The following is a 14,428-nucleotide window of genomic DNA, read 5'->3' as shown; positions in this document are numbered from 1 at the left end:
ATGCTGACCATGTGTCTGATGGATCACATGCATGAGTGCCATTGGCCTGCTACTTAAGGAGATGTGTCATTGCAGTAATAGTGTTGAAGAAGGAGACAGTAGTCTCCAAAAGCTTTGGTATATTTTTAATTATTTTAGCCTTGCTTTTAATTGTTTTATCGTAGTTTATTTTATCGTAATTTATTGTAATATTTTAGTCTTCTGATAGTGTATCACAGTATTTTAATATATTTTATTGTATTTTATTTCTGTATATTTTTATTTTTATAGTAAAATTTTAATTCCTTGGCTGGTGTTTGACTTTAATTATTGCAGTATAGAATTTCCCAGCCCCATAGGCCTGTTTGAAGATATAATCTTAATGCCCTTCTCTGCACCCATTCCAGTAGATCTACATCCTTCTAAAAATGAGGCATCCAGACCTCTATGCAATATTTAAGGTGCAGTCTAACCATTGCCTTGTACAATGAGATAATCACCTCCTTATCCCTACTAATAAAGTTCATGTATATCACTGACAAAACCCCAGGAGATGTTGGGGCACCTGTCTGCACTGCTCAAAAAACTTCATATCTGATTGCACAATTATCCCTGGGTCTTTTTCATTTTCCACTATCCTGAGTGTAGTACCACACAGTTTGTATGTTAATTTGGGATTACTGCTACTACCAACATGCAACACACCTTGTACCATTGCTCAGCCCATCTCCCTAATTTTTCTAAATTTTGCTGCAGTAGCATACCTTGATTGCTGTCATTATCCAACCTTTGTATCATTGGCAAATTTAGACATTAAGACTGTTCATCAATATCATTAATAAATATAGAAAAGAATGGGCCCAAAACTGAATGATGGGGACTCCACTAATAACATTAATGCAAGAAGAGCAGTGTCCAGTTCCAGTGCATATGGGGAGAATACTGGCCATGCTCCTGTAGAAACACATGCTGTGAACCGTGAACCTGTTGATATTTAAGGATGCACTGTACGATAAGCTTCACTGTTGAAAAAGGAGGCGGACATCTCTGAAAGCTTCGGTGTTTTATCGCTTTTATCTGGTGTTTTATCTATATTGCTTTATTTTATTTTATATTTTCATTGTACAGACAGTAAATCTTGTTTTATCCGGTGTAATTCTACTATTCATTTTATTTCATTTTTATTATTATCTTAATACAACACAGCTCTAATTTATTTTATTTAATAAAAGTTTATAACGGTTGGTGTAAGACTCTTGCAGTTATTGTGAACAAGAGCAGTGTCCATTAATATCCACTGTCTTCTCCCACTCATCCATCCCTTTATCCATGGCAGTAACTTGCACTTAATGCACACTGCTCCAATTTATTCAGCTATCTTTTATATGTAGTAGTATCAAAAGTTTTCCTGAAATCCAAGTAAATTATATCAAAATTATATTTTTCATCATAGTATCCAAACAGATTGGTCAGACAAGACTGCCCCCTTAACAAATCCGCAGCATAACTGCATTCCTGTGTAGATGGTCCAGTATTACTTCTTTAACTAGTAATTCCACCATTTTCCCAGGAACAGAAGTTAAGCTAACAGGTCTGTAATTACTTATGTCACCATTTGATCCTCCTTTGTGAATTGGGGAAACATTCAGACATATCCAGTTCATAGAGCCCTACTCTGAATCCAAAGATGCTCTCATAAATACCTCCTTTGCAGCACCCCTTAATATAATTGGATGGATTCCATCCACCACAGGTGCCTTTTTTATGTTTGGCTTCAATAATTTCTGTTCCACCTTTCTTTCAGTTATCACAAAATTATTTAGCTCCTCTAAAAGTTTGTTAAACTCCTGTACTCCTTCCCTAAAGAATTCTTCATGTGTTAGAAATATGGAATTTTTTTTTTTTTTTTTTTGTTTGGAATTTTTTGCTTGATACCTTGAAATCTTTATAGCAACTACAGAAATTTTGGTTCCAATTTGACAATTTGTTTTTTTTTTTAATGAAGTGAAGTGTCACAATGAATAAAGTGGGATACAGATCAGTGATTCAGTCCCTCTTTCTACAAGGAAAAACACCTAAAATAATCCACAAAGAAATGGTCGCTGTTTAGGGAGAAGACAGCCCAGGTTACAGAATCACTGCACATTGGTATTAACAACTGAGATGTGGAAAAACCTCGGTGCATGATGAAGAAATTCCAGCATGCTCAGAAACTGCTATAACAGAAAAGTGTTACAAAAATTGAAAAATTTTTGTACCACTTTTGAAAAAATTATTTATTTATTTTTTTGTCCTAACATTAGGGCAGTAAGAGCTGTAGAACAGAAATTTGGGGTCAGCCATGGTACATGTGTACTTGTAGTACACACATGTACCATGGCTGAGTGCCCATCTACACCCTCATGGTGTAGATGGGCACTGGACAGGCTTTCCAGGTGGCTGCCTTCCTTGTGGCAAAGTGGCCAGAAGCAACTAAACAACATACGAACTGCACGAACATAATGTATATCACTGACAACTAAGAAAGGCACCACGTCTCCAAAATTCCACAATGACCCACAGCAATGATTGAAATCACTGATGCCTTTCTTTCCAGGCTGCTGCATGCTCTCCAATATAAGCAGTGCAAGAATCCCTTTCACATCTATCTGCAGCGCTAATTAATCTTTTAGTCTGTGTATTCTCCCCCACCAAAGTTATCACCAAACACTGCCTAAATAGCATCAGCAAATACACTGTCAATGGTTACCTGTTGTGTATCTTGTTATTAATAAAAATAAATATAAAAAATATTCTTGCACCTCTTTGATTTAAGTGTATCCCAACCTTGTAAAAATAGTCTCTCCTGTTAACAAGCACAGACCACATTGAGAAAAATTCTACCTCATGAGCTAGTCTCTCGACATGTACTCCCTCCTATTCTTGGCAGAATTGCAAACATTTTTCAAATTTAATCCTAATTTGCGATTTTTTTCCAACATTACCATGAACTTGTTAGTTAAGTCCCCAGATCTTCTTAATATAATTAGTGCTAACGTGTACAACAATATCACCCTTCATGCCCTTAAAAGGTGATATTTGCTCCATATCATCTACCTTTTCCCCTGGCAGACTTATCTCGTTCCTATTCTGCCTATCCTTTTTTTCACAATTTCCTATTCTCTGACAAGAGTGTCACCAATAATAACTACCTCCTGTGGGATAAGTGCATCTGCACTGGGGATTGCCACTGTTGCCTTATGCACGAGTGAAATTAGTGTAATACATTTTCTTAAGCCAAAACTGCACACCCGTCCCTTGTATATTATAAAATCAGAAACAAAATCTATTCATTACATAATGAGCATGATTTATTTTTATTCCTCACTTTACAGATTTCATGGTCTATTTATGATTTTTTTTTCCCAATTTTTTTTAATTTCAAACTTTGCTCTACTATTTGATTTCAACCAGCTAGACATCTCACAATTCTGGATGTGCAGCCTTTTGCCAGTAAAATATTGCAAAATCTTACAATTACCACAGATTTGTATTCTCCATCTGTTTTATTATCATTAGCCATATGGTGCAAGGAAGCCTCAGGCTTTTGCTGCACCAGCCAAAAACAAATTTCTCAGTTACCCTGTGTGTGTGTGTGTGTGTGTGTGTGTGTGTGTGTGTGTGTGTGTGTGTGTGTGTGTGTGTGTGTGTGTGTGTGTGTGGTTGTTATGGCACAACCGATCTCACCAAGAAGGTACCTCTAACACAATGTTTTTCAACCCTTTTTTTTTTTTAGTAATGGAACACTTTGAAATGGGTAAGAAACTGCAGAACACTATATATGGCATTCCCCACATTAGCAGAATGCAAAATCTATATAAAATTTATTTTGTTCATTCGCTTTGGCCCCATAAAAGGGAGGGGGGGGGAGTAACTGTGTGAACACCTATGACTAGAAACAATAATTAAAATTAATAACTATCATGAGAATTTGTTTTTAGTATTGACATATCAATTGTATTTTCTGCTACTGTGCAGTACAAAGTATCTAACATAAATACAGTGGACCCCGGCTTTACAATTGGTTCATTTTAAGATGGAGCCTCCATAATAAAATACCATTCACTATATGATAAGCATCGTAAGTGGTAAGCATCGGTCATGGTGATCAATGAAGTGTTTGCGAATTGAATTCTATTAAACAGTGATTTTAGTAAGCAAAAATAGGAAAAATATTATCCACAGGCTATAAACGTATAGACCACATATTTACACTTTATTACATTACCAATGAACAAAATTAAATCATACGTGAAAATCCACAGGTTAGCAAAATATATATAAATTTACGTTTATGTACATAACTTAATTAATACATACTGTAATACGTACATACTAACTAGTTGATATTTCTGTTCAAACTATGTATAAATATAGTGCAAGTACATCAGAAATACATAGCTATATCTGAATAAATCAGAATATTAGTAAAACGGCATCGTTTTAATCTCATATTGTGAATACCTTCACAATGAGTTGCCATGATACTGCACTACTTCGAATAAGTAACCCTTCACCTAAGGAGAAGACTATTGTTACTTATTCTCAGATGGATACCACAACCCAGACAGCTCCATTTCAGGGCTATTTGGCCCTTCTTTGGTAGGTGGGTAGGTACCCGAGTGATGCAATGATGGCAAAACAGTTATGAAGTATAACTTCACAATATGAGAGATGCCTGATGGTGTATCATGAATTTAGACTCAAGCATTTAGGGCATAAGCCTCAAGCTATGGAGTCTATGTATAAATATAGTGCAAGCACATCAGAAATACATAGCTATATCTGAATAAATCAGAATATTAGTAAAACAGCATCATTTTAAATTATATCTCATATTGTGAATACCTTCCCAACGAGTTGCCATGATATTGCCCTAAATGCTTGAGTCTATTTCTGTTCACTGATATGGGGGAGGGGGTAAAATTTTAAACAGTCAAAAAGATGAGCAATCAATAACAAAGAACGTGGCATGCACAAATTGCAACTAACACAATAGGTGCAAGTGAGATACGGAGTAAGAAGTTTACAAAGCTTAAAAAGTAGGAACGAAGAGAAGATTCTTAAAATTTAATTGTATCAATATGTACAATTTCCATTATAAAAATTACCTTTTAGAGAGATAAATAGTTTAGTTAAACAGCAAAATTTTCAACTTCCGAGACCTTGGAACAAATTACCAAAAAACAATGTGTTCACATTACGATATTTTCACGATATGATGGTGAATCTGAATGGATTAATATTGTAAAGCGGGGGTCCACTGTACTAATTTCTAAAGGGCTATTTCACAGAACACTTGGGCCAATCTCACAGTGCACCACTGTTTCACCAGTTGAAAAGCACTACTCTAGTGGATATATATATTTTTTAAATAACTGCTTATAGTAGATAAAGTTACCAAAGCTATTTTCATATAATATAGAAATTCAAATTAGAACACAGTAGTATAAATAAAAATAATTACTTACTGTTTGAACTTCTCATGTAGACACCCTTCACTGGATCATATGAAATCATGGCTGGCCAAAATGGATGGCCTGGAATCTTTGACCACAGCAAGTCTCCTACAAGCCATTCAGATGTTTTTTCCTCTTTATGAATTTCACAAAAAGTAGTGGTCTTGACAGGACCTTGCTTCTCAGAATCTGGCAAGAGAGGTAGATTTCTACATGAAGCATTAACTGCAGTAACCAGGGGAGATGACAGAGACTGTTGGAAGGAAGGTTGATCGTTCACTGTTGGCACAATTCCAGATTTATCAACAGAATTTGAATTTGTTCCATTAATCTGTGATGAAAATGGCAAGTGATAATGTTTCCCTAATATTAATGGTGATTTAAACTGTTGACGATTTTTTCTCCTGACTAGTGGCACTAATTCCATATCAGGACTTAACGCTGGTCCTTTATGCAATCGCCCATATCGACTCCGATAAGGCTCATCTGAACTAAAACCAAGCAGAATTGGAGATGGCTGAGAATTACACCCACTGGATACCTGTTTAGGTGAAGACTCATTTGAGAATGATCCATTTGTAAGTGAATTCATTTCAACAGTAGTTTCCTGAAATGTATTTTCTTTAATTTCCATGTTAGCTTTTTCTGTTTTCTTAGTTTTATTATGTATAGTTATTAATTTAGGCTTTGAAGTCTGTTGCTTATTGTTTGTTTGCTCTGAAGTTTTATATATTTGATTATCACGAACAAGATTTGGTGGCCTTCCTCTCTTCCCAGGAGTCCCTTTTCCTTTCAAGGTAGTTTCACCTGACATAGTGATATTTTCCCTTATTCCATTAGCAAAATTAGTATTCTTGCTCAAATTAGATTTAACATAACATTCATTTTTCAACAATGGATGACTGTCCATATCTGTTTCAACAAAATCTTCATGCAATATTTGGCTGCTACTATTTACGATGGTATGGGTATCTATTGATGTCGAACTGTTCCGCCTCTGAAATGACTGAACATTGTTGATCGTAGAGGTCTTCGCTTGCTCATTAACTGGAAAAAGAAGATCGTCATGCTTTCCTTTACAAAATGGCTCAACTGCCAAATGCATTGCTTTCTCTTCTGATGTCCGTAGCATTTAAATTTTTTTTTAAAAAAAGAAAGAAAAAAAAAAGCCGCAATCACTATCAGGTGTACTTCATTATGAGACGAGTAATAACTACTATATTCTTCATATGGTTAGGAATGGAGAAGCAGCTTAAATCTGAGGGTGAAAGAAAAGAAACTGTTAGCATCAAATAACACAGTGAATAGTATTTATTCTAAGTTGAAACAATGGAATACAGGCAAATTAATTTGTACAGCACTCTTTAAAATAAAATACTGTATAAAGTACCAAATAAAATGCTAAAAACACAAGTTATTTCTACTCCTGTTTAACAAAATAATTAAACACAACTTCTTCACATCATGTACTGCACATATTTCAGTCATCTCCTTAAAAATGTGCTTATTTCATATGAAAAATTCATTTTTATCTCGAATGACAGAGAGGACATATTCTGAAGAAAGACTCCGCACACACAATCTCAACCACAACTTAAACTACTAAATAAAATTAATGCATTTAAAATTTATGTCCAAAACATATACATTTGAAAACTCTTAATAATCCACCCCTTGGGCCTACAGCCCATATGTGGCTTATACAAAACTTGTTAATTTTTAACACTGAAGTTCATATGATTAAAATAAGAAATTAATAAAATCAAAAACTAAAACTAGGAATATACATGTGCCATTGGTCCTAACTAAATGAAATAGGCATTAGGCTTCTACTTTGCCTAATGAATTGGCTCTGCTACATATACAGCAAAACCTCATAAATCTGACATCCTCTGGGACATATAGAACGTTCTGGATTTTTGAAAATTGCAGTTTTTAAATGTTATGCACACAGAATAAATATGCAGGGATAATTCATTATTTTTTTATTAAATAATAGGGATCAGTAGCTGTGATCCCTATAATCTTCACAGAATGACAGTTGCCACCATGAAACCAAAATATTAATCTATATTGTCAAGAATGGTCCAGTGGATAATGTACTTTCCTAAGAAATAAAAGTTGCTTTAAATGCTATCTCTAGTATGAGTGTTGCAACTGTCCACTATTTTTTTAATATAAGGTATAGTGTGATATAATTTCAGCAATTGAATTGCTTTAAAAATTAAACACATGCTACTCTACTGTGAAATAGTACAGAATGTCTTAAAAATGAATAATGTTATAGGCTGAAAATACATAGTAACAATGATTTGGCACCTGTGGTGGGTAGTTTTTTTTTTTAGTCTATCCAGCCTATTTTTCCTCTACCCTTGTATGGTTGACAACCCTCAGAGAAATATATTCAAAAAGTTGCATATTTTTGAATTTCAGATTTCTGCAGTTGTACTGTATTAAAACCCAAAAACCATTAATTTCAGTCAAGTGCACTTCAAAAATGTGAAGCAAATAAATTACATCAATAGTATTAAATAGTTTTTTTTTTTTTTTTTTTTTTTTTAAGGAGCATTAGCAACTAAGGCTATTGGTCTGGGGATATGCGGTGGTCATTCCCTGACCTTTCCGAATCCTCCGTATTTGGTAGTCACAGGCTCGAACTCCTATCAATTCAAGAGGCATGTGCTCCACACTGCTGCTCCTGCCCACCTGGCTACGGAGGTGCCTATTAAATAGTATTCAACTGTAATACAAAAGTACTTTTGAGGAAAATGCACAAATATCAAAATCTTTTTTTCTTACATTTTTAAAAAAAATTACCTTTTGTAAAAGTACAACTAAATATGTATTGTACAGAGCATTGAAGCATTTCAGTTTCTGAACAGTTCATCCTGGAATAGATACAAGAGGGTCTGAAAATGTTTTTATCTAAATTATATGGAAAACAGGCCAGACAACACTGTTTTACCCAAACCTTAGTTGTTATTAGTATTAGTAATGGCCGCATGGTGCAAGAAAGTCTATGGCTTATGCTGCATCAGCCAAAAAAAAAAAAAAACCTGAATAAAACAATGATAAAAAATAATAATAAAATAAAATAAATAAATAATAATAATTAATAAAAGAAAAGAAAATTAAACCTATCATCCTATGCACTTCCCTGATCCAAAGGTACTATCATGATGACCTTTGAATTTCCCCAAACTGTCAGCCTCTACCACCCATGTAGACAACTTATTCCAGTAATTTATAACTCGCTGGCTAAAATAAAACTTCCTGCAGTCCAATCTAAACATTCCCCTCCGGTAATTTGAATTTATGTCCCCTAGTTCTAGCATCATTTATAATCTTGAAAATTTCGTCCTCAATCACTCAGAGCCTTAAACACCTCAATCAAATCTCCTCTAAGGTGTCTAGTTTCCAAACTCTGCAACCCACATATTCGAAGTCTTTCTTCATAAGGATGCCCTTTTGCTGATCTCACCAGGCGAGTTACCCATCTTTGCACCCTTTCAAGAAGCTCGATGTCTTTCTTTAGGTGCGGTCTCCATACTTGAACACAGTATTCCAAGTGTGGTCTAACAAAAGCCTTATATAATGGGATTATCACGTCCCTATCTCCACTTGCAAAAGTTCGATAGATCATCGATAGGACACCATGGGCCTTCCTTGCAAAACCTGTTTACAATGCTCAGAGAATTTCATGTCTGACCATATCGTAACACCCAAGTCCCTTTCCTCCAGTACTGGGTTTAGTTTAACTCCACCAAGTGAATAAGTTATTTTGGGATTACTGTTTCCCAAGTGTAATACTTTACACTTTGTTGGATTAAAGCATAGCTGTCATTTTTCTGACCATTCCTGAAGTCTATCTAGGTCTCTCTGAAGAAGCTCAGCCTGACAGTGATCATTAACTACTCTCCCAATTTTAACATCATTCTGCAAATTTAGACATCACGCCCTCTATCCCTTCATCGATGTCGTTTATGAAAATTAAAAACAACAGTAGTCCTAATACTGATCCTTGGGGAACCCCACTTCTTACATCAACCCAATCTGAGGAATAGCCATTTATCACAACCCTCAGCCTCCTGCCCTGAAGCCATCCTGCTATCCATCTAAGAATTTTCCCAGTGATTCCAACCTGTCCCAGCTTATAAAGCAACCACTCATGTGGGACTGAGTCAAAAGCTTTGCTGAAATCTAAATAAACAATGTCGAAATTATTCCCTAAATCCAGCTCGTGAGTGACCCTTTCAAAAGAGTGAACCAGATTTGTTAAACATGATTTTCCATTTACAAAACCATGCTGAGTATCCTTGAGAATTTCAATTCGATCCAAATGATCCTGAATTCCACCCTTGATCATTGCCTCCATGATTTTCCCTACCACTGAAGTCAGACTGACAGGTCGATAATTTCCCACTTCACTCTTAGAGCCACCCTTATGTATGGGAGATACATTGGCACTTTTCCAATCCAAGGGAATCTCCCCAGAGTCCAGTGATGTTCGCATAATTAGCCTCAATGGTTCAATGCACTCACTTGCCGCCTCCCATAGGGTATATTCCATCAACTCCAGGAGCCTTACTGGCCTGTAGGGCTCGAAGGTTTTTTCATTAAATAATCTTGCGAAATTTCAATATCATTAATTACATATTTTTCAACTTCGCTCCCACAATTTCCCATTGCCACAAAAGTTTTTTCATTTGTAAATATCGATGCAAAATAACTGTTGAGTTCATCTGCAACTCTACTTGCAAAAGTTCGATAGATCATCGACAGGACACCATGGGCCTTCCTTGCAACTTGTGTACAATGCTCAGAGAATTTCATGTCTGACCATAAATACACAATCCCCTTTCCCTTACGTAAAGGTCCAATCTGGTTTTTCCTGCTCTTCTTGGCATTTATATATATGAAGAATTCCTTATTCCCCCTATTTTCTCTGTTTGCTAGTGATTTCTCATAAACTGCCTTGCCTGTCGAACCTTTTCTGTGGCTCTATTACAGATCATCTTGTAGCTGTTATAGGCTTCCGTACTTTTTATTGCTCTGTAACCTTTCCATGCCACCTTTTTCTGCTCGAGTAATGTGGCAACTTCACTATTCATCCAACTTGGAACCCTTCTCGTGGAGTCATTTTTAATGGTAAATACGCATTCAAGGCATCTGTGATTAATGTTTTAAAAGCATACCACAGTTCAAATGTATTCATTCTCTGTGCAATATTTACCCAGTTAATAGAGGCCATGCAGTACCTTAAGGCATCATAATTTCTTTTTCTGAAATTAAAACCCATTCCTTTGCCTTTTATTGCTGCTACCTCTCTCATCATCATCCATCGTAGAACTCCGTGATCACTTCCTGCTACTGGTTCTTCTACTGTCAGCCCTGTTATGTCATCTGATTCATGGGTGATGATGAGGTCTAGGATATTCTTTTCTCTAGTACTTTCCCTGACATGTTGATACAAATAACAGTCATCTAGTTGATTTAAAAATTTTGTTCCCCGTGTCAAGTTTCCTTCCCATTTACTCCAATCAATTAGAGGCAAATTGAAATCACCCATAATAAGACATTAATGCTTACTTGCCCATCATATTTAAATTATAAATTTAATTTTTATATTTAAATTTAAAATTATATTTAAAATTAAATTAAATACAATGCACTGAGAAATAAAATTAAGTATAAGTTTCCTTTATGCTGTATTTGTTGGAACAACATTGCATATTTGTTAAAAAAGCAAAGTGGTAACGAATGAAGTAATGGTTCAAGATTGCAATGTGTATATCTGTGTCTAATCTTTACGTTTCAAATAGTAATGTTTCTGGGTTGACTCGCCAAATGAACTCTGATTTACAGATATATTATCATGAACTGCTGTCACCTCAAACTGGAATAAAAACAACATAAAGAAGAGTAACTGGCATACATGAAAGTGGGTAATCAATATGTATGTGGTGAATGGCTTTTTAATAGCTGGTTCATCAGAGTCAGCTGCACTCTGTAATGCACAATGAGTGCATAAGAATATTTCTAAAGCATTAACTAATTTAACCAGCTGCTCAATAACTGAAAGAGTGACTCAGTTCTAGCACCTTAAGTCTCGGTCCATGTAAATCTGTTTTTAAATCTGTGGTAATAAGAATTAGATGACTTTCATCAACTGGTGAAATACCACCACTTTGCTTATTGGAGGCTTGAAGTGGTGAAACCCATGTTTAGTCTCTAGAGCAAAGTTTCCGGCATCCCCCTCTCCCCATACTTCTCCTTCAACCCATGCACAGTACTAAGTACTATAGGTTTTGATACCTTTCGTGTTTGGGGGTCTCATAAAAAAAAAAAAAAAAACACTAAGACTAGGGTGTCTCAGACCTGTGTCAGCATTGGGATTCTTTTTTGGTCACTGAAGAGTCTGCTAAGCTAGTTAATGCCTTAGAAATATTCTTAAATACTCACTGAGAATTTCTCCTTTTAGTTCATAATGGTATGAACTAAACTCTATGAATTGGTATAAATATACAACAGATGATAAAGATAAATACATTTGGTCAAAAACAATTATGTGTAGGTCAGGTTACTAGCCCTCTTCATATTTCAGTTCTCAGAATTATTTGCTTAAATAATATCTGCAACAAAGTAGCTTTTTGCTCCCATGATCATCAGTCTCTATCATTAAATTCTTTATTCTAAAAAGTATTTTATTCTAAATGTATGTTCTCTATACTGTAAGCCTCTCTAGCTGTTCATAGCTGTCTGAGGGAAAGCTTGTCAGTCAGTGCAATTCTGATCAGCTAATAAATGGATTTTGTTATTTATATTATATTTAAAACAAACAGTGGACACCAGGAATTATAACTAAAATATACTTATTAAATAACTTAGCTTGAGCTTTTTGACAAAACATATTTGTTCCCAAAATTCTAATTCAGTGAAGTCTTTTTTTTTTTTTTTGGCAATATCAAATGTTCCTTTCAAAAGTAGAACATCTTATGTGGTCCAACCACATAATAATCAAAGACCATCCAATCCAATAAATTGGCAGGCAGGGCATATATAAGGTGCTAGGAAACTATTCCTTACCTTTACTATCTTTTAAGCTTGATGATTTTCCCACATTGGAACTTTATTTAATAGAGCAGGTTACCTCCATTGAAAACAAATAGTGAAGCATCTTGAAACTTGTATTATCTTTTCATACAGCTATAACTGGCATACACGAACAAAACAAAATTCCACCCAAATAGCTACTTACAAAGTTCTGTTTCATTGAATAAAATTGCCAATTTCATTTGCCTATTTCCTGTTAAACAAATATTTCAATGATGGGCCTTGAATTCCATAACTATGAGATGCAAAATAATATGCATTACTCCATAATTTCAATGATAGTTAAATGCAAATACTATATTTTCACAGTATAATCTTTAACAAGTGCAAAGAGAATTTGCCTTCATGCCATAGCTTTTACTCTCCCACTTTAACTTCTCTTTCATCCACTCTTCATGAGAGAACATGTAGTGCCAAAATCCATGCTGTGGTGAAAACTAAACAGCCACACTGTGGTTTGAGACTAGCATAATGGAAGCAAAGCATGTGCTGCAAACATAATGAAGAAAATAGAAATAAATTATAACTACTAAACAATATAAATATATTAACAATAGCAGGATAATATAACAAAGAATTAGGAATATCAACTAAGGCAAATATATATATAAAAATTGGCAAGTTAAATAGATACGCAGTTCAACAGTTTTTGTTTACAATATCACTAATATCAGAATCCCCAAATCCTGTCCTTCCCTACTGTTTTTAATTCAACCCGATCAAGAGTACAAGAGTTATTTTGGAGTTGCTATTCCCACTTTTTTCATCCTTGAGGCTTAATTAAGTTGTCCTGAAGGAGAGCTTTGTACTTTTCATTAGCCACTCTCACTTGAGATTGGAAAATTTTGACATCACACCCATTATCCTTTCATCAAAATCATTTTTTAAAAAATCGGAAACAGTGGGAAGAGTCAATTCAGGGATAGAGCGACTATACAAGGCTCATAGGGTATAATTTTCTTCACCATTCCACATCTGGCCATGGTTGCATGGAACCAGACAAGTTCCACTGTGATATTATTTTGAATGAATCACTGATTCAAGATTAGTGACTGTTACTTTCTACCATCCTAAATAGACAGTCTTATGTGAATAATTTTAAAAGTAAACGTGTGTGTGTGTGTGTGTGTGTGTGTGTGTGTGTGTGTGTGTGTGTGTGTGTGTGTGTGTGTGTGTGTGTGTGTGTGTGTGTGTACGTTTACTTCTAAAATTTCATTTATTTGTTTTCTAAGTTTTTTTTGTCTTTTTGGGCTATATTTTGCTTCACTAATTTCGAGTATCGCTTAATCCAGATGACCTCTCTCCCCATTTACTCCGGATTAACGAGGGTTTACTGTATATCCAAAGAGATTACAGGTCAGGGTAATCCCCAATAGTTATATAACCATGTCTAGAAATCTTGAGTGTTACTGAAGATGAGCGTGGTAGCAGCAACCTGTTTTTGCAAATAACACAAGTTTTCTTTGCCCAAGTGAATTACCTGGAGTCTGGCATTTAAGAAATTGGTGGTGGATATTCAAGAATTTGAAGCTGTTTAAGCAGAGCAAATGAGAAAGTTGAATGTTGTGTGCTATCATTGTAAAAATGGACAGGATTTGCAGTGGAAGAAGGTCATTCGTGTATTTGAAGAAAAGAATGGGTGAAAAAATAGAACTGGGGAACTTCAGCATTACTTAAAAGACAGAGAGCCATCTACTATCATATAAATGAGTGGTCATAGAGAAACTGGCTAGAAAAGTAAAAAAAAAGTCACAACCATTAGCTGAAAGCTTGTTTGGAAGAACTTTATGCCAAAAAATTAAAACTTTGAAAACGTTAAGAGCAAATGGCTGTATTTC

General features: G+C 35.1%; 1 protein-coding gene across 1 annotated transcript in view; it reads right to left on the bottom strand.

Moving 5' to 3' along the window:
* The window catches only part of NSD (Nuclear receptor binding SET domain protein), a 402,839-nt gene that overhangs the window by 328,415 nt on the left and 59,996 nt on the right, over positions 1 to 14,428 (bottom strand). The window contains 1 exon segment of the mRNA XM_090385568.1: positions 5,490 to 6,735. Coding sequence (XP_090241694.1) covers positions 5,490 to 6,609 — 1,120 coding nt within the window. The 5' untranslated portion in view covers positions 6,610 to 6,735.

This window comes from Mastigoproctus giganteus, chromosome 11 (genome assembly GCF_048544385.1).
Source record: "Mastigoproctus giganteus isolate SK-2022 chromosome 11, ASM4854438v1, whole genome shotgun sequence".
Classification (NCBI taxonomy): Eukaryota; Metazoa; Arthropoda; class Arachnida; order Uropygi; family Thelyphonidae; genus Mastigoproctus; species Mastigoproctus giganteus.
Note: the sequence above shows the minus strand (reverse complement) of the source record. Positions and strands in the feature narration are given on the sequence as shown.